Source organism: Quercus lobata, chromosome 6 (assembly GCF_001633185.2).
Source record: "Quercus lobata isolate SW786 chromosome 6, ValleyOak3.0 Primary Assembly, whole genome shotgun sequence".
Classification (NCBI taxonomy): domain Eukaryota; kingdom Viridiplantae; phylum Streptophyta; class Magnoliopsida; order Fagales; family Fagaceae; genus Quercus; species Quercus lobata.
The window spans coordinates 31,672,265-31,696,313 of NC_044909.1; the positions used below are offsets into that span (position 1 = coordinate 31,672,265).

The 24,049-nt window shown below is 34.2% G+C and overlaps 3 protein-coding genes and 1 non-coding gene across 5 annotated transcripts; 2 read left to right on the plus strand and 2 right to left on the minus strand.

Annotated features, from left to right (window-relative positions):
* The first annotated feature begins 1,990 nt into the window (after nucleotides 1–1,990).
* On the plus strand, nucleotides 1,991–11,791 carry LOC115995330 (tRNA(His) guanylyltransferase 1-like). Of its 2 annotated transcripts, none has more exons than XM_031119845.1 (13): nucleotides 1,991–2,259; nucleotides 3,117–3,248; nucleotides 3,375–3,419; nucleotides 3,890–4,059; nucleotides 4,430–4,515; nucleotides 5,040–5,147; nucleotides 6,928–7,184; nucleotides 7,627–7,758; nucleotides 7,839–7,883; nucleotides 8,106–8,275; nucleotides 8,473–8,561; nucleotides 10,172–10,279; nucleotides 11,291–11,791. In XM_031119845.1, the coding sequence occupies exons 1-13, from the start codon at nucleotides 2,156–2,158 to the stop codon at nucleotides 11,444–11,446; spliced, it is 1,602 nt and encodes a 533-aa protein (XP_030975705.1). In that variant the 5' UTR covers nucleotides 1,991–2,155; the 3' UTR covers nucleotides 11,447–11,791. The 2 variants fall into 2 exon arrangements, with proteins under 2 accessions (XP_030975705.1, XP_030975706.1); XM_031119846.1 differs by having other exon boundaries at nucleotides 11,303–11,791.
* Nucleotides 11,792–14,246: 2,455 nt separating this feature from the next.
* TRNAG-GCC lies at nucleotides 14,247–14,317 on the plus strand. Its single transcript has one exon. It is a non-coding gene; the product is annotated as a tRNA-Gly (tRNA).
* A 1,038-nt stretch (nucleotides 14,318–15,355) lies between these two features.
* On the minus strand, nucleotides 15,356–18,468 carry LOC115950718 (violaxanthin de-epoxidase, chloroplastic). Its single transcript, XM_031067953.1, has 2 exons — nucleotides 17,975–18,468; nucleotides 15,356–17,071 (listed from the first exon to the last, which is right to left on the minus strand). Exons 1-2 carry the CDS (start codon nucleotides 18,317–18,319, stop codon nucleotides 15,761–15,763), a joined length of 1,656 nt encoding a protein of 551 aa, XP_030923813.1. The 5' UTR covers nucleotides 18,320–18,468; the 3' UTR covers nucleotides 15,356–15,760.
* Nucleotides 18,469–19,607: 1,139 nt separating this feature from the next.
* Nucleotides 19,608–24,049, minus strand: LOC115995300 (protein SLOW GREEN 1, chloroplastic). The gene is made up of 4 exons (XM_031119814.1): nucleotides 23,177–24,049; nucleotides 21,298–21,444; nucleotides 20,967–21,047; nucleotides 19,608–20,085 (listed from the first exon to the last, which is right to left on the minus strand). Exons 1-4 carry the CDS (start codon nucleotides 23,876–23,878, stop codon nucleotides 19,903–19,905), a joined length of 1,113 nt encoding a protein of 370 aa, XP_030975674.1. The 5' UTR covers nucleotides 23,879–24,049; the 3' UTR covers nucleotides 19,608–19,902.

A 24,049-nucleotide genomic window follows, 5' to 3' on the forward strand; every position in this document is an offset into this window, starting at 1 on the left:
ATGGACTGGGGTAATAGCACAGCTTTCTGTAGAAAAAAATCTGATTAAAATTTTTTTGGAGTTAACCATGCAATTGGCACGGTCTTATTAGATTGAAGACGACAATAACTCTATATATCAAACCATAACCTTTTTGTAATTTCTTGTAGTTGAATTCTTTTAAACAGAGAACAAAAGGCATATTACAAATGAATCTGAGAACAAACACCTGAGCATTCTATCAAACACATGTTCAGCAATCTCAAGCACTTATACTAACCAACCCCAACCTTCAAAAAAAATTCCCACGGAATCCAAAATAGTGGCAACCCCAACATAACATTCCACAGGCTATCATATATGAAGACCCAAAGATTATAATAATTTATAAAAAGGGAAAACCAATGTAAATGAAGATGACAATAACACTATATATCAAACCAAAACAAACCTAAAATTGAAATCAAATAGAAGAATCCTAGGAAACCAAAAATCCAATAAAAATTGCATAACCAAAAAAAAAAGGGAAAAAGAAAATCCAAACCAATGTAAAATGAAGATGAGAAAAACACTATATATCAACTAAAACAAACCCAGAATTAAAACCAAATAGAAGAATCCCAAAAAACCAAAAATCCAATAAAAATCGCATACAAAAAAAATGGAAAAAAAAAAATCTAATAACAAAAATTTCATGATTCTTCTTTGCCATAGATTTGACAACAAAGGAAGAAGAAGAAAACGTGGAAATCTGCAAAGAAAAAAAAAACAAAAACAAAAAAACTTAAATCCAAAGCAACCCACAGCCACAAACCAACAAAATTCCATGAAAAACAAAAAAAAAATACTTAAATCCAAAGCAACCCACAGCCACAAACTAACAAAATTCCATGAACAATTGAAGCGGATAGAGAGAGAGCAATATATAGAAATTATGCAAAGTAAAAAATATGTTTTAATTACCTCAAAATAATTTGCCGACCTAGAATATGATGGGCTAGATTGAGCGGCGATGGAGAGGCAAAAAGAAATCGATGCAGTGGCGGTGATCCATGGTGGCGGCAGCAGCGGGAGGATCTGAGTTTTGGGGTGCCAGTGTATATTAGAAAATAGAGAGGTTGTTTTAGACGTGAAGGCTGACGGGAAACAGAGAGGTTGTTTTAGACGTGAAGGTTGTAGGGGAGTTGTATATTGTATTAGGGTTGTAAATTAATAAATTCTAATATAATAATAAATTAGAATTAAAGAATTAAAAAAAAAAAAAAAAAAAAAAAGAAGAAGAAGGTAACGTGAAGGTTGAAGGGGAGTTGATTGGGGTGGGGTTCTAAATTAATAAATTCTAATATAATAAATCATTAGAATTTAATAATAAATCATTAAAAAATTAAAAAAATAAAAAAAGAGAGAGAAGAAGAAGAAGAAGGAGGTGACGTGAAGGCTGAAGGGGGATTAGGGTTGTAAATTAATAAATTCTAATATAATAATAAATTATTAAAAAGAATTTAAAAAAAAAGAAGAAAAAAGAAAGAAGAAGAAGGTAACGTGAAGGCTGGAGGGGAGTTGATTGGGGTGGGGTTCTAAATTAATAAATTCTAATATAATAAATCGTTAGAATTTAATAATAAATCATTAAGAAAAAAAAAAAAAGAGGAGGTGACGTGAAGGCTGAAGGGGGAGTTGATTGGGGTGGGGTTCTAAATTAATAAATTCTAATATAATAAATCGTTAAAAAGAATTAAAAAAAAAAAAGATGACTTGGAAAATTGTGGAGCTAGCAGAGGCTTCGGTTATATATATATATATAGATTACCTATTTTTTCCGAGTCTGACCCGTGAAACTCGCAAGGACCAATCGTTATGCACCAGTACTGTACTGTTGCGAGACTGGTACTTGGAAATTCATTAAATTGGTTTTAAAATAAGTCAACTTATAAATATATATTTTTAAAAAAAAATTAAATTTCTTTATTAAAAAAAAAAAAAATCTCTAAGGGACCAGTCCAGGCCCAACCCAAGCAGCCCACAGCTCAACTCTTCTTTAACCCTGAAAGGCTGCGTAGATAACCGCGCCCCGCTTTGTAGCATTAGGCTTGTACTATTTTTTGAGATATTAAGCGCGCCAAGTGTTCGATAGTTGTTCTGTGAGAAAAAATTTGGTGAGTGTGTGTTTAGAATAATGGCAAACAGCAAGTACGAGTACGTGAAGTCATTCGAGGTCGAAGACGAGGTCATGTTGCCTAATTTGATCGTTGTTCGAATCGACGGCCGCGATTTTCGAAGGTAACAAATAAAAACCACTCTTCAACAAAATCTTTGTATGTATGTTTGTGCGTGTCTCACGGGCTTTCGTTTAACCTTACACTTTTATTTATATTTATATTTATAAAGTAACCGTAGAGATTAATAGTAACATAGTACTGAACACAATGATAATGTTATTGCATTGAGTTAATGCTGCGAGGAACGAACTTAGATTTATTATTCTTTCTTTATTTTGTTTTATGTCATTGAATTTTGTTGGGCAATTACATAGGCATCACACCCAATTTCACAACTTGTTGACTTGTCTGATTGGATTTGTTCGACGAAAAGTAGTGGGTCCATATAATCTCACTTGTTGGCAGTAAGTATCCACCACTCACAGTCGCACAAGTCAGTAAGTTGTTAAATTGGGTATCCCTAGAATTATTCATTTTGTTCACAGCAGGTCCCGAGCCCGGGTAGAGAAGGGTTGCGGTAGCTTGATTGCCGGCATAAAATTTAGTTACTCTATTATGAATTGATTCATTATAGGTACTTGTTGTTGTTGTTGTTGATACATGCATCTACTGGGTCGAGTAGGTCTTGAACATATGACCTACCTGCTCCTTACACTTAAACCTTACTCTTACAAGTAGAAAAGGTGCCATTAAAGCTGGAAATTATACATGTGGAGTGGTTCTTGAACTGTGGATCTCACCTTGCAACTTGGTGCCTATTTTTAAAAATGGGTTGTTGGAAAAAGTTGTACCTAGAAAAAAGTGAAAAGGTGCAGTGTAAAACTGCTTTACCAAATGGGAACTTGCTTGTATATAAGGAGAAGAGTTTCCATTTGAGCTATAGTGCATGGTGTTATGTAATTTTTAATTTTGTGGTAGGTTTTCTGAAGTTCATGAGTTTGAGAAGCCAGATGATGGGAGGGCATTGAATTTGATGAATGCATGTGCAACTGCGGTTTTAGAAGAGTATCCAGATATAGTCTTCTCATATGGGTTTAGTGATGAGTACAGGTAATAGAGTTTGCTAGTCACAGGGTTATGTTATCTCTCATTGCATTAATTTGTATTTTCATATATGTACACATTTTTTACTTCCCTAGATGAAGTTTCATGCATTTTTGGTGATATGAATTGCAGTTTTGTCTTCAAGAAGACTTCCAAGTTCTACCAGAGGCGTGCCAGGTTTTTATTCTGAGCTTAAATCTTACCTTTTATGGTCTTTGATCATATTGCGTTGTTTTCCATGGGGGACTATTCACCTCAGGGTGTGAGTACTAGAAAGGCCTTTTCCTTGATAGTGTTACTTTCATTGCACACATAAGAGGCCCCGACATAATGGTATACTGTTATTGGTATTCCATAACAAGTATTGCATTCATGGACCATAAGAATTGAAACAGGCATGAGAAATATGAATTTATTCTGCACTGTCCAGTGGTCAGCTAAAATGAAATAGCTTAGGCAGCTAGGTGCATCATGGTCATAACATGGAGATATAATTTTTCTTCCAGATTTCTATCCTAGTTTGTACTTTGTAATAGTCATTTGATTTGCAAGTTTCAGTTATGAGATTCTACTTGAGTTATTTAATTTTTGGTATTTTTTTATTTTTATTTTTTAACTTTAACTTCCTACCTAAATTGACTCTGCAGCAAACTACTATCCCTCATTGTATCCTTCTTCTCTTCTGTATATGTCATGAAATGGAAAGAATTTTTCCCTGAGAAGGAGTTAAAATATCCGCCATCATTTCATTCGCGGGTAATATGTTGTGCTTCAAAAGAAGTTCTTCAAGCATATCTTGCATGGAGACAAAATGATTGTAAGTAGTCAACAACTGGTGTTAAATACCATTTAAACAACTTTAAATATGTTTAGATTTTAGGACAAATTTCTTGTATAGATTTGGTTTTTGTGGTTTATCAATATGGTTTTCTTGATATGATAAGTTTCTGAATGGAAGGAAAAATTTTGAGACTTAAATGAGAAAATTCATTAAATAAATGGTTAGATTGTAAGCCAATGAGTTCTAGCTCAAGTCAAATTTCACCTCCTCCCTTACAAGTTCTAGGTAGAGGGTGAGGTTGTGGGTTCAAAAGCCACCACGTGTGAGTGTAACTTACCAAAAAAGAAAAGATTGTACTAATTAAATTTAACTTATTTATTTATCTTTCTTTTTATTCTTTTTGCAGGTCATCTCAATAATCTGCATGACACTTGTTTGTGGATGTTGATTAAAGGTGGAGAGAGTGAAAGGGAAGCACAAAAGCTTTTAAAGGTGTTAATGTTTATTCTTTATGTGTATGTATACATGTGCATTTTATGAGCCTATACTTGTCAAAAGAAAAAATGAGTTCTACATGCATTAAATTTGTGGGGACCAGGCTTGCTATTTTATGGTTATCCTAAATTAAATTGTAAATTTTCTTCCTTTTTTTTCTTTCTGATAAGTGAGAAAGTTGTCACAATGAACGTCCACTGTGGGGCATTCCTTTTAACTTTTACTTCCATCGTTTCTTCCAATTTTTGTCATCATTTATTTATTTATTTTATATTTTAGGCATTTTATTGTGATACACTCTTCTCTTCATTTTTATCAAAATAGTTCATTTTCTTGACTTTTTACTTCTTGCAACTTCATTTCCAGAACTAAACATACCAAGTATTTGACTACTAGTACTTTGTGGCAGACTTAAACATTTTTTTTTTAAGAATTTTATATATTAATTAATATTTTTTCCACATGATTCTAAAAAATCCCCATGTTTATTCATAATTATTTTTTATCCCTAAACTCTGCAGGGAACTCAAAAACAACACAAAAATGAGTTGCTTTTTCAGAAATTCCACATCAATTACAAGAATCTTCCTGCAATGTACCGTCAAGGATCTTGCATTTTCAAAACAGAGGTAATCTTGTGTTCTATTAAATGAAATTATCCTTTTGATCTAGCTCAAATGGCATCTTCTTCCTCGATAAGAATAGTATGATGTGAGAATACATGGGTTCTAGACCTACCGGGTTTGTTGTAACCACCTTATTTGGATTTGGAAGGCTGTCCTGCATTGTTTGATGTGATGCATATGGCAGGAGATAAATAACTGAAGTTTTGATCATTTAGAGAGGACTTACCAGACCTAAAATTGTTTCTTTGGAATATTATTGGATTGAATTTCAGCTGTAGGAAGTCATTCATTATTTTCAGTATGTGATTTGATAGATGTTTGTAATTTGAGTGCTAGACTATTTTTGGTCCCCAATTGTATCTATCCTGTATACCTGGGCGACCCTTTTCTGGTTCAATAAAATTTCATTATTTATCAACTCCCCCTCCTCCTTGTAGTGGCCAAAAAAAAAATCCAATTGATCTCATTTAAATGTAACTTTTGGATTCTTGTAAATGTAAATTATTAAACATTTTGAGATTATTTTGATTTTTATTTAGATAGTAAGCAAATATGATATTTCATGAAACTAGGACTTGATTTAGTTTGTTCTAATTTTGAATGCAAAAACATCAAATTAGGAACCAATTCCTTGTTTTTTTTTTTAAGTTTACCCACCACTTAAATTTTGAAACTTGTTATGCTATTCACAGCTTGGCTGGTTCAATGGGTTATAAAAAAAATGCCTTTATAGGCAGTGCATGTGTAACATTAAAGTATCTAGCTTTAGCTTCCTCTAGTTTAGGCTTGAGTTAATATTCCACCTACAAGCAACGGTTTAATTACACAAATAGAGGTACTTATTTGTGTAAACAAGGACACTCTTCACTCAAAAGTGCTATAGTTGGTACTTGAGAATCTCACTGTCTATGTTAGGGGAACCAAAGTCGTAATAATCTTGTTTCTCTAGGCTAAGATTCAAAACTTGCAACTTGTTGTAAAATCCCAACACCTAAGAAATGCTGAAGTTAATGCTACTTGATCCATCACTCCTTTATTCTTTAACATCTATATGGTGGAATGTTGGTAGTTAGACTTGAATTATTCCCTCTTTGGGATTTTAAATATGTAGAATCTTTTCCTCTGATGCATGTTCACCACAGTTATAGGATTATTTTATTTTATTTTATTTTATACGCAGAAATAGTCTGAGTTACTGGATTTATTGAAACACAGTTATGCTTTCTGTCTTAAAAAGGGGAAAAAGGTGCCATTTGATTTGATTATTTAAGCCATTAGATCATATAAATTGTCATTTTACCTGTGATATTAAAGTTTCCTCTTTTTTTCACTGCCAAAGAATTTAAAGTTTGTTTGCATGCTTAAAGGAGGAAATATTTTGGTGTACTGGGTTCTTATGTAAGGATATCATATTATCTTGTCGTATTTGAACTATCAGGGGTTGGCTCTACAAGTTTGTTATTCTTAATTGATGAACATTAGAACTTAAAATAACAAAACAAGATATATGAAAAGATCTTTGAAAAGTTGTGCCCTAATTGGTCTGAGCCTACTAGCAACCATTTATAAGTGCACTTAACTATTAACCATGGTAGTAGAGATTTATTTGGTTTTCATTAAGTTCATGTTACTTGTATGGTACAAGCTTTTGTTGGAAGTAGAAAAAGTATATTTTCAATTTTTATATAAATACATAGTGTTTATTTCTTGTTGCTCTCCTTTGCATTGCATTGAATATGATTTCTAACATGTTAAGCTTAGATCTCAATCCTGCATTGTTTAGGTGGAAGAAAATGTGAAGTACAATGAGAATGGCACTCCTGTTAAAAGACTCAGGAGAAAGGCAAGAATAGTTCATTCAGAGAATATAACTGGGAAAAACTTTTGGAACGAGCATCTAAGTCTGCTGAAGGAGGTGGGCGGCTTTACGGAGGATGTGGAAAAAATAAAACCAGAGTTTGTTCGGTCCTTCCAATTTGAGAACAAATTGATGCCATCTACTTGGATTGTAATTAGAATTGATGGTTGCCATTTTCATAGGTGAATATATTATACATATATGGCTGCATTACTTGTTCTTTCTAAGATAGGCATCACTTCAAAAATATAGGACAGTCCTGATCATTGATGCCTAACTGTTTTGGTGAGGAAATGAATATAATTAGGCATATGACCATACACTAACTAGTCCTCCAGCTTCTACAATTTATGGCATAGGCAAAAGTGTGCATCCATCTTATTCTCATCTGTATTCAATATTATAATACAACTCTTAGGATAGAATAAAAGTGAAAATGTGGGTTATTCAAAATCCTATATTGTGAGAAACTTTCTTTTAATCAATGAATTCTTTTGATGAAGGCAGTTTTGGCTTAAGTGAAAATTATATGGGACTTTGTTGGACCCAGTTGTTTACCAATTTGTGATGAATGAAATTTTGTTGCTTGCTTATCCTGCTAAGATAGTGTAATGTTTTTGGTAGATTTTCTGAAGTTCATGAATTTGAGAAGCCAAACGACAAACAAGCTTTGAACCTTATGAATTCGTGTGCAGTGGCTGTGTTAGAAGAAATTCAAGATATAATATTCACATATGGAGTCAGTGATGAGTACAGGTTTGCCATTTTTTTCATATATTTAATTGATTGAACTAATATTTATACCTGTTTGTAATCACATTATTGTTGTTATTCAGCTTTGTTTTGAAGAAGGATTCTCAATTCTATCAACGGAGAGCAAGGTTTTTCTCTCATCTTATCTTTCTTCTAGTTCCTAGAATGTTGTTCTCGTATAACATTTATGGGACATCCAATATCTTGGGATGGGTGGACAGGAAAGAGTACTCTTTCTGACCCCCCCCCCCCCCCCCCCCCCCAAACAAACAAAAACACAGACACACAGAGAAAGGGGCATTAGTTTTCCTGAACTCAGTATTGAAATCATACCCATTATCATTTTGCAGTGAAATAGTTTCTGTCACTGTATCATTCTTTTCTTCCATGTACGTAATGAAATGGAAAGAATTCTTTCCACAGAAAGAATTGAAGTACCCTCCTTCTTTTGATGGACGTGTTGTATGCTATCCGTCATCTAAGATTCTTTTGGACTATCTGGCGTGGAGACAAGTTGATTGTAAGTATTAAATGGATTTCTATAAATAATAATAACAATAACAGAAACACCTTGAACTTTTGGATTAATTAAAACTTTTTTCATTGTGGAAATCAATTTTCTAAACCTGTGAAAAACCAAATCAACGACTTTTGCACAGAATACATAAATTTGTTCTTTCTCTGGACATGGATAGAAATGTAATGGACATATTTCAGGCCACATCAATAATCAGTATAATACTTGCTTCTGGATGCTTGTTAAGAAGAAAGGAAAAAGCAAAAGTGAAGCTCAACATTATCTGAAGGTGCTACAATCTATTCACCCTTCTCTAAAATTTGTTTCTTCACTTTTATTAGATTCCATTGTATGCTTTATTGTACTGTACTTCAAATTTGTTCTTCTGCTTCCGCTGTCTTTTTTCTTAATTTTCTTTCTTTTCTTATGATGTATATTCCTGTTCTAATGAAATTTTTACGCTCCATAAGTAAAATTGTGATGTTGCCCTTTTAAGATGGAATGTACACAGTACACTATCAAATTAGGTCTAGGCATATTGACTTGTTAGCCTTCAAGCTCAAGTCTCAAGCATCTCTCTCAGGCTTACCTCTGAATGAAGGGAGAGAGACTTGACATATGGTCTTCACTTCAAGCCCGTTTGAGAGTTGATGGTGTTGGTAATATAGTTCCCCAATCACCCAAGTACCACTCACATTACTGGTTGTTGTTTCGGTGCTTAGAGTTGGATAGATCCTTGGGCTTGCTAAGGTTAAACCTTCTTTTGCAGGATGTTAAAAAGTCAATATTCTAGAGAATTTCTATTCTAAAGTCTGATTTTAATAATCCAACCAAAAATAAGCCTGATTCTAATAGAAACTTGTATGTGGCCCCAAAAACCTCAAGCCCTACAGTAAATCCTTTGCAAAATAAAGGATCAGAAACTCGATTGGAAAAAGGAAAAGGGGGTTGTTGGGGGGGGGGGGGGGGGGTGGGTGTGCGGGGGGACTTCAGCCAGTCAGTGAATAATCCTCTAAGAGGTGGATACACACCTTGTATGGCCTACGTTTCAAGGTGTGTATCCACCTTTTAGTGTCTTGTAGTTTAAGCTTCACTATTACTAAATAAAACTAATGGCCTTATTAGCTCAAGACTGAAGAAGCATTTTTCCCTTGCTCATACATGTTACTTGCTTGTACTGAAGCTGACACTCCTACAAGCACAAGGACATATACATATAAACACAGCCACAGTCATGTAAAATTTCACTATTGAGATAATAAATAATAATAAAAAACTGTTGAATTATATTGGTATTATTGGCTTTTTGAGGGTCATGGTCAGATATTTTGCAAATTTGGGTCTATGTAACACTTGAGGACAACAGATTCTACGTCTTTTAATCATCTCTCTATTTTAGGGTTCTTTATTTGCTGTAGATTTCTACTCTTTTAATCCTTATATTTATTTAATTTTAATGATTTTTTTTTCCCTGCTGTGTGTTAAGTCATCGGAGTGCCTCCTTTTTAACTTCTCAAGTACTTGGATGGTTCCCTGTCATCCTTTTAATAAGAATATGTTATCTCATTTTTAATGAATTACTAAAAAGATGTACTTATAGTTTCATCAAGAAAAAAAAAAAGATTTACTTATAAGAAAGTTTAAATAGTTCTGCCAAAACAGCATTGATGTTGGTTTTAAAGTTTGTGCTGCGTCTGTTCTCCCCCCCCCCCCCCCCCTCCAAAAAAAAAAAATCCCTTATGTCTTTCTAAATATGCACATACTACTTGATTTATCCAGTTTGTGACAATGTAACATACAGATTGTAGTCTTGTCATTTTGAAATCCATGTTATTGTGAGATGAGGTATCCTCATGAATGTCAGCCATTAATCTTGCTGCTCAATTTTTAATTTTCCAGGGTACTCAAGCAAAGGAAAAAAATGAATTACTAATCAAGGAATTTGGTATTGACTACAATGAATTAGAAATCATGTTCCGCCAAGGTTCCTTAGCTTTCTGGCAAAAGGTATTCTTTCTCCTTTTTAGAGGTAAATTTTCCATAGTACAATTTTTATGTACTAGATACAGTTAATGCAACACCTCCCAGATTGTCTTTAACTTGTGTTATAGTCAGTGAAGAGGTGTGGGCTATGACATCTTGGTACACATGATCAAAATGTAGATGTGAGTTGCCAAGAGCCTTGTAACTCAATAGCATAGCCTGCTCTCCTTTACTAGGAGAAAAAGGTTCAAATTCCCCCGGCCCCCATTGTATTATTTTAATTATCAAAAGAAGTGGATGCGAGTTGGTATAGATGCCCAATCACCCAGACCAATCATTATGCCCTAAAGGTGATGCTTTTCTAGGACTGAGTTAAAATTTTGAAGGTCTATTCGCTTGATCTTGAGTTATAACAAATTGATATAACTAGATTATTTCACTTTATGTGTGCAGCATGCATTGGCATTTAATCTAAGTATTTAATCAATGGTTTTTCCTGTTCATCTTGTATTCCATGTTATCCACAAGTTTACAGTACTCTTCTGCAGTGCATTATTTAGGCGGATTGCTTTCTTGTTGCTTGGGAGCAACCTACACCCCATGCATATTTTGTTTTGATTTTATTGGAAAATGACAAAATAGGGACAAATAATTGTCTTATAAGAATCTATCCAAAAAAAAAAAATTGTCTTATATGAATTTTTTAAGTTCTACCAGAGGCCCTTCAATAAAATTGTCCTTTGAAATTTACCACTAGATGATGTTCATAGTTGAGCGCATCTGCTGTGTGTCCAGATTAAGGACAATCCCTAATGTATGTCTACTAGATGAGCTAGGCAGTGAGTTCTTGATCATTATGACAACATTTTGTATATAGGTTGAAATTGTCTACAGTTTATTGAGCTTAAATCAGGAAAAGTGAGAAATTAGAGACATTGTTTGGTTAGGCTTACTTCAATCTTAATGGTTTTAGTTTACAACACCCCAATTCTTAGTCATTTTCCCTTTGATAATTTTATCAAGCTCAGATTATAGTTTTGTGTGCAGGAAGACAAAAATATGACACATGAGAGCAAAGGATCTGTCCAAAATTCTCACAAGAAAGTAATTGTAGAACATTGCGATATAATCAAACCCAATTTTTGGGAAGCACACCCAAGCATCCTTGATGAGAACCTACCAATATATTGAAGCATTGGTCAGAAATGATCTCACCAACATAAATCTTGGCAAAAGCTTCCATTGCCATTATTTTTATATTCTTTATGCACATGAAGTTACCAGCAACCTGTCTTTCACAGTTCTTGGAAGTCAGAAATAGAAATTATTGCTAAAGAGAAACTATGTTATACTCCAGCGTTACTGTGGTGTGAGATTAGTGATTTATGATCACTTGTAAATCTAAAGAGGTGACAGTCCCTGGATGTATTTAACAGAAATTTTGGATATCTTTTTATTGTTGGAGATCATAAAATTGTTGATCAGTGCAGTTGATATATTAAAAAATAAAAAAATTATTTTCTTGCCTTTTTCCTATATTGTGTAAAGTTTTTTTTATTGGGTAATGTGTACATCTTGAGTTGGTTATTATCACCAGTTTTAAATTAGAGGGATAGTTAGTATAAAATTATAGTGCAATTAGAATCAATTTGAATTTTTTTTGTTGAGCTTTCAATTAAATTTATTACTAGTTGGTGTCCCATGCAACGTACCGGATCCTATATTTATTGTTTTTGACTGAATGTAAATTTAATTATTACGGTAATTATTAATAGACATTAATTATGATTTTGTTTTTATATGAAAATATTTAAAGAAAAATTATTTGATAAGACTTTAATTAACGGTTTAAATGTAAAATAGAATTTGAAATTAGTTAAAGAAATATAATAGAATAAGGGTGTGTAAAATTATGAAACCTCAAAAACTTATGGCAAAATATTATGAAATCTATATATATATATATATATATATTTATGTTTATTTGAAATAATTGGTTAAGAAAAGAAAATAGGTAACGGAAATGTTGTGAGCATGTTTTCAAAATTTTAATATAATATTCATAATAATATAATTTTTTCCCTTTCTTTGTATCAAGTAAAATGTCAAATAATAACAAATATTTTGATGAATAGACAATTTGCTTTAAATTTTTCCAAGTTGCATTATAGTATTTTGTTTGTAGCCATTGCAATAAGCAAGTCCACCCATGTGAGTATACTTTATGTATATTCAATAATTCTCCCGTTTGCTAAACACACACACACAGATTTCCCGAGATTTCCCTTTCGAGATTTTCGGCAAAATCACCTACATCTCTCAATCTCACCATGCAAGCTACATAAAACCAAGGGTATAGCTCACGTCAAGTGCCTCTAGTGCACTAGACTCGTTGCAATCATGACACCTGTCTATTTTTGGACATGTGTCATGATCACAACGGGTCCAGTGTCACAGGACACTAGACCTAAGTTGCACTCTAAAACCAATACCAAACCATACATCTCCTACATGCTTGCATTGTTTCATGCCTAGAATCTCACTAACAAAATTCTAGCCTAGGTTTCTAATTTGACAATGAAAAAAATTTACTAATTCAACTAACTTGTACCCACATGTAAAATATAAAAATTATTACGACATTCAAAATTAATGAAAAAAAAAATGGTTAAATTTTTTTTTTCATAATACCTTCACGAGTTGCCCTATCATGAGTATAAATTAAACAATTTGTCATAGTATTGAATTGGAATGTGTTATTAGCATTCGTATCAGCTTGTGCAAAAATTCCTATATATTTTAACTTAATAACCTATTTTTTTTATTTTACATACTCACTTTTCAAAACACTTCACATTAGATTATCTATTTTACATTACATTTCATTAAAATATTAATTTTTCTTTATTTTTTTTAATTGTTTCTCTTTTTTCACACATAACAATCACCATCCACTTTCCTCCTTCATCCTCAAGATACATTAAAAAATAATAAACAATTAAATAAAAGTGAATAATGTCAGTGTAAATTTACACAATTACTATAACAAATTGGTAAATTTACATAATTATACACGGACTAATGTGAGTCATTTTTTGGCAAAACTGTGTAAATTCTACACAATTTTCTATTATACATAGACTGATGTGAATGCTTATTATTCTCATTGTTAATGGTAGCATTATAGCTCATGCTAGTTGCCATCAGCTTTTGCTCCCCATAATTTTTGGTACCAAATAAATTCATGAATTCAAGGAAAAAAAACACGATAAAATCAAATTGTTCATTTAGGGATGATGTTGTTGTAAGGCTGTAAAATGAACCTAATTGTTTATGAACAACTAAATATTGCTTCGGGAAAAAACTTGTTCATGTTCGTTTGTTTAACAAACAAGTCAAACTCAAACACAATTTAGGCTTGACTTTTCAACAAGCCAAAGTCAAACATAACAATGTATTCGTGAACAAACTCGCGAACATGCATGCTTGATTTAGGCGTATTATTATATTTTTATATGTATATTTTTCCAAAAATATACTTATATAAACTTGATAATAGATAGTGTAAGTTTGTAACTAGGTTCATATAATATCAAATTCGTATTTATAGTTTACTGATAAAATAAACATTTCATTTGTAATAAAATTCATAGATTTGTGAAGGGGTAAGAAATTTTAACCATGAATTCATTATATATGGGTAAAGAATAGGTAAATCAAGTAGCTCATGAACAAGTTCGAGTTTGTTCAACAAAAAAAATGAATCAAGCTTAAACATGTAAACTTGTTAAGTAGTTCAGCTAGTGTTTAAAATAAAATAAAATCAACAATCCTAATCTAATTTTCTTTTTTTTTGGGGGGGTGGGATTGTTTTAGCCAGGCAGCCAGGTTTGTTTGCAGGCCTACGGGGGTGTGAGATTGAGTAGGTTAAAGGCTTTCCATCGTGATAAATACTTTGATAATAGAAAATAGTGGAACATTAACCATAGGAGCACCAGTGGTCTAGTGGTAGAATAGTACCCTGCCACGGTACAGACCCGGGTTCGATTCCCGGCTGGTGCATTGTTTTGCAAAGTCCTTTTTTGATAGTGGTGTCTAAACAATCAAAACCTCAGTCATAAAATATAAATTAACAATTGACAAATCCTTTCCATTTTGGTGATTTGTGAATATATTCGCAAGGCAACTTAATGTTCTAGCTTCAAGCCCAAAAAAGAACTTAGTTTTATAGTTACTTGTGCCAACCGCCAACTTGCTTTATTTGGATGAATTATACTTATGGAAACTTCATTTATAAGTTGTGAGTTCCTCATCTAACTTCAATTTTACCTTGCAAACTTGAACCCTCTAAAATTCCAAATCCTAACATGAGCAATACTGCTCTGCTACTCACTTGGACAAGGACTAATTACTAGCAACAGTTACTCCAGTATGACTGCCACAGAACTTGAGCAGCTCCACTGTAGTGAAGAAACAAAGAGCATCAACAATCGCACAAAGCTCATTAAACAGCCCCATTATCCAAGAATCCCATAGAATGGTCCTGGATCTACTAGCTTCAAGCTTCAGGAGCAGTTACCATGATTTACTTTTTGCTTTTTAGGAAAACATTTTACGTCAAAACAAACAGAAAGTAAAAAGGAGTCCACTTTGCGGACATTGGAGGATCACTTTTAAGGCTTCTCAAATGTACGTTTTCATTTAGCAGCAGAGTTGCTATCTTCACTGAGTCAATCTTTAAATCATACCAATGATTCTCAATTATATATTTATAATAAATAGCAATAACTTCGAAAACATATCAACAAAATATACTGGAGGAAATTAAACAAAAGTAACAAGAAAGACAGCACCTGAGACAGAATCCGCGGCCATAGGTACCAAAAATTTGAATGTTCAGTGCTAATTGCATACACAAATCAATGCTAACTGCATACACCTGAGACAGAATCCATGGCCCTAACATACACAAATCAACCTTACCACATTTTAAAATTTTAGATATTATCAGAGTGCAATTAGCTAAGCTTTATATATCCAAGCTTCATTTCTGAATTTTGAGTCCCTACGCAAAGGACAAGCCCATTTTTGAGATTTGAATTGATGACTGAAATTGCAGGAGAGACTATAATATTGCTCCTCCATGCAAGATTTTCATTGAGCAACAGAATATTAAAATGGCCATAAAAATCTCTATTCCCATATACAGATGTGCTATACTCACCGAGTTCATCTTGAATACATACAAATACTTCTCATCATACATCTCTATCTGAGGGGAAAAAATAACAAAAGAAACTTTATAAAAAGATAAATACATTAAAGCTAGGAGAGTGAACAGTGGTGAGGCAAAGAACCTGGCCTCAAATCTTTGATCAGAACGATGTGCAAGAGAATTTGATGCATCTAACCATTACCAATCAACCATGACAGATTTTTTGACAACCCAAACTCATGGTTACAGAAGTTGGTAGGTCAAGCTACTCACAATTCTACATACAATTCCTACACAGGCGCCCCTTTTTTATCTTTAATTTTGATTACAGAATGCAAACTTGAACCCTCTGGAATTCCCAATGGAGGATCTATACAAGAACAATTATCGACTGTGTATAGCTCCCACTCTTTAATTCCACACTTCTCCAAAGCAAAAGCTAATTTCTCCCTTTCCCTATCATTTGGGTATGCTCCGTCTGGACTAACAAGCACTGCCCCAGTATATGACTGTCCTGCAACTCGAGCAGCCCCACTATAATGAAACAAACCCCAGCCAAGATCATCAGATACATCCACAATAGTCCAAAACTCGTTTGAAACTACCCCATTATCTAAGACACTGAAGTAGAACGTCCCAGGTATTTTGCCTCTCTTAACCCGATACCTTCGCCTCCTCCATACCATCTTTCCCTCTAAGGTTTTTACTTGAAAAACTGGCTCATACCAAAATGACCCTTTTGCTTTTCCCCTATAGAACAGCTGGTACTGGCATGGAAATTGATCGTAAGCTGGGTTCTGACCTGCCACAACACGCCAACTCCAATTCAAACTTCCCAACCAGCCAACAAAAAGATCTTCGGCTGTTTCATGACACAAGTCCTTCCCTTGAAATTTCACCATTGGAGCCACACATGGCTTTTCAGGGATCTTTGCATCTAGTTCAAGACAATTGTGCTTCTGCAACACACACAAAGAAAATGCTTCTAGATTTGGACTTTCATACGAAGCAATACACCGATAATTACACACTTGGTCCACCGGACTGCACTGGTTCAAGCACTGAAGAGCTTTCCTACAATTAGGATCCAAGAGGCAGTTTAGTATCTGAGGCCCACAGTTCTTTATCATACAGTTCAGTGTAGAAAATCCCTTTGATCTCAGATTCTGTAGAATAGGGACTGGCCTTATATAAGCATTGATTATAACCAGCAAACAGAACCTTATATCATCAGAATTATGCCGGTCCCATGCCTCTGAGACAGTCCGGACTACTTCTTCTGAATCATTAATTTTCTTTGACTCAGAAAATCCAACTATTTTGTCAAATATGTTTCCTTTTCTTTCAGTGTGAACATAAGATCCTCCTAATTTGTTTGTCACATTTGGGGAGGAGTCAAAGCAGATTACATTTTGGGTAGATTTACTATTGGTCTGTATCCACGTAGCAGATTCTTGATTTGTAACAGCAACAATAATCAAAATATCTGCACGGCTTAATTCCCGCTGGAGACCCATAGCACTTTCATCATCAGCTTGACAAACATTGTCAGTAAAAACAAGCATTTCATACCCCTCATCGACCCATTTCAGCCGCTTCGCCTGTTTATAAAGAGAGGCCAGAAAATTGTCAAACTCTTCCTAAACAATTATGCCTGTCAAAAAAAGACAAAAACAAAGCAAAACAAAACCAAAGAAAACCGTATAACATGTCTAAAGAGAAGAGGGGGGGTTGGGGGCAGAGTGATTTACTGGGAAATTTGAAGTCTTTATGCCTGAGATAGCATCTACGTAAAGGCAACATCCAAACAATGTTTGGTACAAAAGACAACAACAACCAAGTCTTAGTCATAAATTTTCTGGGGTTAGCTATGGATCTTCAACAAATTAGTCAAGGTAGGCCACATGTATTCTTTACCGCCATTAAATGAGGTGTTGGAAGGGAATCTAGATGCACGAGTAGTAAAGAATCACCATGGCCCCCCATGATTCTTGTTTCTGAGCACCTATAGTTTCTATGAACTTCCTGTGGGAGTTCTCTCAGCTAGTGAAGGCCACATACACATCATTTCCTCGTCCTTTAACTCTTCCATCAATCTCCAAAGTACATAATACTATTGCTCTTGATGCCTTTCCCATAATCAAAAAACCTTCTCCCCAATTAACTACAACATATTTTTTTGCCAAGCCTTGTGGATTAGTAGAATATGCCTTTCACACTAACTTGTACATTACATTATTTTAAAATATATATATAATAATGTCATGTCAAGAATTTTGTTACTCAATTTTAGGAGATATATATATATATATATATATATCATGGCGTACACCTCCTTGTGAGAAGAAGATATATGCACCGGACGCATGGTATACCACTGGAACTCCTCCAATTTTAGATACCTATCATCAACTATCAAATTATATATATATATATATATACACACATATATATATTAGTGTATTGTGCATACATACAGGCGTGTATTAAAAGTGAATACATACAGTGTGGAGCATGACGTCAAGCCAGGGAGCATTTTTGAGAGGGCTGAGGGATCCCTCACCCACGAGTGCCACTATTCTCACCGGCGGCTCTGTCACCGCAGTACTACTACTCTCTGTCTCTTTTGCTTCTTCTTCTTCTTCTTCTTTAGAAACCGCTCTCCTCAACGCCAACGGCAAAATTGTAAACTGAGAGGGAGCGGTTTTATTATGAAACGGAGGTAGTAAACCGGTTCGAGAGGTGGCGAACCGGTTGGTTCGTAATCGTAGAGGAAGACAAGAACCGGGTTTGGGTTTTGATGAAAGCAGAGGCAGTAGAAGTAGAGTAGCTGCTGCTTCCACAGCCATCTGCTTTATGCTGTTTAAGTTAAGACTACTGTTAAGTGTTAACTCCAAAGCTGAGAGAAGAAGAAGATATGGAAAGAAAAGAAATCTCTGGAAAAACAATATAATAATAAGGTAACAAAAACGAATCGTCGTCGTTTTGCCTCCAAATCAGGTAACCTTTTTGAGATTTTGACTTTATCAAATACTGAGAGCACAGTTGAAACTGAAATTTTTTTTTTTGGTTGAAACAGTACAATGGTAAAAAATAAAAAAGAGACCTATGAATGGAGTAGAAATAATCTAAATAGTAAAAAAAAACTGTTTTTGTTGTAACTTATGTTCAATCAATGCAAGATTATATTACTGAAATGAAGCTTTATTAATCACAACTTATCACATTGCATTGTTGTTTTTGACTTTTGTTTTATTTTAGTCTTTAACATTGCTCCCAAAAAATATATAATTAAAAAATGACCAAATTTTCTTGGGTTTTAATTGGTTGAACTAATACAAATATATTATCGTTGAATAATTATAAAAAACCTAAGTTCGAATTCCACTAACTCCAAAAAGAAAATAATTTATGTATTGAGTCAATGATAAAAATCAGTAATAATAAAAAGGATTTTATAGGTTTAAAGTATAATGTATCCTCCCCAAGTCTTACTTTTATCACTGCTCTAGTGACGCTAGACATCATATAGATGATGTGACTTAACAAAAATTTATCTAACACTTATTTTTAAGATAAACTTATACGACACTAACCTTTAGATTATTAACAATAAATCAACAATAGGCGATACGGCTATTATGAAAATAAAATTCAACATGAATTGCCAAAATAAAAATTTCGAAATGAAATGGGCCAAATGAAAACAACCCAAGCTTTAAGGGCCGAAAGTTTACTTTAGTTTTTTTTTTTTAAACAAGTTCAATGCAATGTCTAATTACTGTGTAACTGTGTAAGATCTACATATTATGAAACAAGTTATGCATATTATAGGTGCATGTTACTCCTAATTTCTCCTTCTTATCAGATGTGTTAAGTATGAGTATAAAATACATGATTAAAGAGACGTGAAATATCTTGACCTTGAAATGGCTTAATGAGGTATAATCAATGTAATTCATTGAAATCGAATAACTTTGAGAAATTGCAGCTTACCAGGAAGCTGAAATTTCACAAGTACTCTCAACTGAATTCCCTGACCAAGGTTATAGCATTTCTTGAAAAGGACTTTTGAACCGATTTCTAGCTGAATTCAAGACCATAACCGAAATAACTTTAGATTGTGCAAGCTCCAAGTTAATGTATTGATTTCACAAAAATCAATTATCAATTTCAGTTCCATCAATTCAATCATTCATGGCCATATTTTATACTTGTCATGGTCTGAATTTGGTCCCCAAAAATGCACAAGCCAACTGCATTGTACATAGCCATCAAAATTACATGTTCCCCCCCTCAACTTTTGGAAGTTTATCTCCAAACTCCAACTCCAATATACTTGGCACAAAAAATGCTAACAGCTGAACAAGTAATTTGCTAGACCCCCCCTTTTTTTTTTCTCTCCTGAGTTCCAAAAAGAGGTACAAACATTTTACTTGTACGAGAATTCAGTATGAAACTCCTTTTGAAACTGTTCCTGAGATTGGGATTTTGCTGCCAACACAACATCATCCAGAAATCCCCTTTGTGGAAACTCCTTAGGCACAAGAGACTGATATATTTCAAAATTTTCGGCAGCTTCCTTCTTTTTATCCTGTAGACTGTAGATAATTCCCTGTCATAAGTTCCCATAGTTAGCTATATCCAATGATTGCTTAACAACCATGCAATTAACTTCGATTGTATTAAAACAGATAATGAACACTATTCTTTGGCATTGATACTTCTTTCTTTACCCCCTTAATGATGTAAGAACTTGGATTGAAAACAATCAACCATTCCCAAGTGAAAAACTACACTATTCCTGTAACAACTAGTAGCCCACCTTTTCCATTCAACCAAGAAATGAATCACACACAAAATTGTAAGAAAACCAAATTCATCTGCTAAAGTGTAGATCTCAAGAATCAAAACATGGTTGCATAACAAGCAACAACCCCAATTAGGCAATTACCAATAATTTAAAAAATAAATAAATAAAATCCAGCTTTGAAAAATGTACCACAGCAAATCCCCACACGGACGGGTAAAGTGCAACTTACCTCTGCCAGTGGGGGTCCCAATTAGTCTGATTTATTGTGCTTTAAAGGTTGAGAGAGAGAGAGAGATGGCGGGTTAAAAAAAAATGAGACTTACAATTTACAAGAAGTGACATGTCTATGTTAAATTATATTTCATGATGATAATATGCTATTTGAACTAGTAAGAAATTTGGATGATGCTTGGTGAGAATTGAGAAGTAGCATGTATTTGCTAGAATGTCTACACCGAATACTCACTGATCATGCTACCTTAACTTACCACCAAAAATCATGAGATACAGGACCAAATCTTAGGTGCCCATCTGGGGTGTAGACAACATGATTCACGAAATCAATAAAAAATGACAGATCCAAACCACAAACTTTTAACCATAAAGGAAACCTATAGAGAACATTTCATTTTAAATTTAACCAGATACTAACGAACAGCAGTGAGCAAATAGTGTGAACACACCTGGCACAAATAAGGCCGAAAATCTCGAGGATTCTCATTAACCAGATCTTGAAATTTCTTCAAGCCTTCATCCAGTTCCCCCTGCAAGGCATACCAGTAAACATACTTTGTAAATGACAGAGACTTTCTGAATTTGAATGACAAGGTTCCACCAATTAACATTATATTCTTATTTGCAATGAGTCCAATTTAAAAGATGAATTTGCTTCTTAAAGTCATGCAAGCACTATAGAATGATATAATTTCATTTGGACATCCAAGCACCCCCCCCACCCCCACCTGCAGTTGATGGATCTCAAAATTTAAGCAGCTAAGATTTATTACAATTCACCTTTACAACATGCATTTGTGCAATTAGAATTTTTATATCCCTCTCCTCAGTGACTCTTTTTTCACGTTGTGCAATTTCTAGAGCCTTGTTAAGCATCTCAAAGACGGCTGGGCCTTCAAGATTTTTGTGCATCACCAATGCAAGACCCTGTAGTAAGAAGACAGCTGTAAGTTTTGCTGCTAATGAGTTTAGACCTCTAAACAAGTCAGAAATACCAATATACATTTACAAATCTGCTACAGTTTATGCATATTCTACATAAATATGGCTTGAATGAATAACCACCCATAATGCTTTTGAAGCAACGAAACATTTATTTTCTGATATCCACAACAATCATCATTTCCATTTCAAAGCACAAATAGCCCACAGCGATTTCCAGATGTCATTTTGCATACTGTCTGCAGACTGGCCTCACTAATATAATAGCTCTTGTTGCTAAATTTCAAAATAGAATCACTACCAAGGGCCACTAGATTTCAGACTGCTATTTGCCTGGTTGTCATAAGACAATTTGCTTATAAATAATTCTAAAATATCAATAGTCCAGTCATCAGAGAAATTGTAGGTGCCAACAGCTATAAGAGATTAGTTAGTTCAATTGCCAACCAGATAATGTAGTTGTAGCTTGGATAGGTTCATTGGACAGGAGAACTCCAAGTATAATCAATGATATACATAAATAAATGCGTGTGTGTGTGTGTGTGTGTGTGTGTGTGTGAATATTTATACGAACAAATACATATATTTTGATAAGAATTTATCAATAAAAATAAAAGGGGACACCAAAGGTACACAGGCTATGTATGAGGTCACCTACAGAATACAAATGCAAAAAATCCAAGTACATTAAAAAATATGGACCACTACATTGACATCCAATGAAAGAGCTGTAAAAACCAGAAGCATTGGTTATTTTAAAGGAAGCTCAATCCATTCAAAAGTCTGAGAATTTCTTTTGTGCCATAAAGTCTACATTAGACAAAGATTCAAACCTTGTTTCTGTACCCTGGCTTACATCTCCAACAAGAAAGTAGATCAGCCACCATCGTCCTTCATTGTCTCAATCAAGAAACATAAGAATCACAACACAGTGACTTGTTGGCCATGGTTGGGCCTCATAAATCATTTTGGCATCAACAAAAAAACTGATTTCTGCTCAAAGTTGCTCTGAAATGCATCCATCCACCCCTAAAGGTTTTATTTTTCATTTTTACATGTATTTGCTCCCAAATATTTTGCCTCGAGTTCAATCTCAAGGTAATAATTCCTCAGGGAAAAGGAGGCAAAGATTTTGATGAACTGGGTCTAAAACTCATAAGATTACCACAGTCTAGAACGAGACCGATTGTACAATGAACAAACATTTTCTCATTTTCAGATCATGCATATCAAAATGGTGAGAAGCCAGTTTCTTTTCAAAATTGGTGGGGAAAATCACTATAATTATAATAGTGGCAAGAGCAATTCAAAGCAATCCTTGTTGGAACAGGCTTCAAGCCTTCTATAATGTCAAGTAGTTTCTGCTATTCATTAAATGATAAATATTAAGAGAAAATCACAGCAAAATACCGGTGCCAACACATCAGATTTGCAATTTGAATTGTTGATGTACTGTGACTTTGTTATTTCTTCGCATGTTGTAAAAATTCACAAACAGACCAATGACAGAAAATATATCTACTTAAAGTTAAAACTCCCTAAACACAAGTATATGAACTACAAATTAAAGTACATAAGTGATGTATCCGATTGATTCTGTACATAAGCAACTAATTATAAACCTATCTATTTACAAAGCCAAAGTATGTCTTAAGCATGAAAATGTGAAAATTTCCAACCAAATGGAAAAACAAAACAAAATAACCAAGAAACATACATGCAATGCTCTAAGCAAGAGAGGCCTCTCCTTCAAGATTTCCTTGAACAATCTCTTAGCCTTACTCAACTGCCCCATAGTCTCATAACAAAGTGCCATCAAAAGCCTCCACTCAACCTCGTCAGGCTCTTCATCAATCAATCGCTCCACATACTTCACAGCTTCCTTGGTCTTCCCTCTCCTCATTTTCTCATACAAAACCACCTTCAAAGCCTCAACATTTCTTGGTTCCGTCTCCAAAACTTTCTCATACATATCCTCTTCTTCAATTTTCCCTTCATGGGCATCTCTCTTTTCCTCCATTTTTGCACTAGAACTACTTGCCTGAGAAGGCAGTGCTATAGCTACACCATTTCTAAAGCAACCCATGAAAATAAATGACCCAATAAGAAAAAGCACTATCTTTTCTGATAAAAAGTCAGAGAATTTTTTCTGGGGTGGGAGATTATAGTCCAAATTTGAGAGCTTTGAAGTGGGTGTGGTAAAATTGGGGGATATAGAGGAGGGTGTAAGGAGGTGAGAGGCTCTTGAAGATACATGAAGTTTGGTTAGTACAAATGGAAGCCTTGGATGATAGAGTGGTCTGTGTATGAATGGTGGTGGTGATGATGACTTGGGTGATTTGCAGAGCTTGTGGTTAAGGAACCTGGGGTAGTGAATTTCTGTTTGAGAGTACAGAGAGCAAGTAGTGATTGAACCCATTATAGAGACAAGCTGAAAAAATTGAAAAAACAGAAGCTTTTAGAAGAGCACAGCAAGACTGCCCATTGAAAACCCTGAGGTTTTGAACCTCAGACAGAGAGAGGCTTTCGGTTTTGGCCGTTTTACTGCAGTGTGACTGAGTTTGTGACCATCAATTGCGTCAAGTGTTTG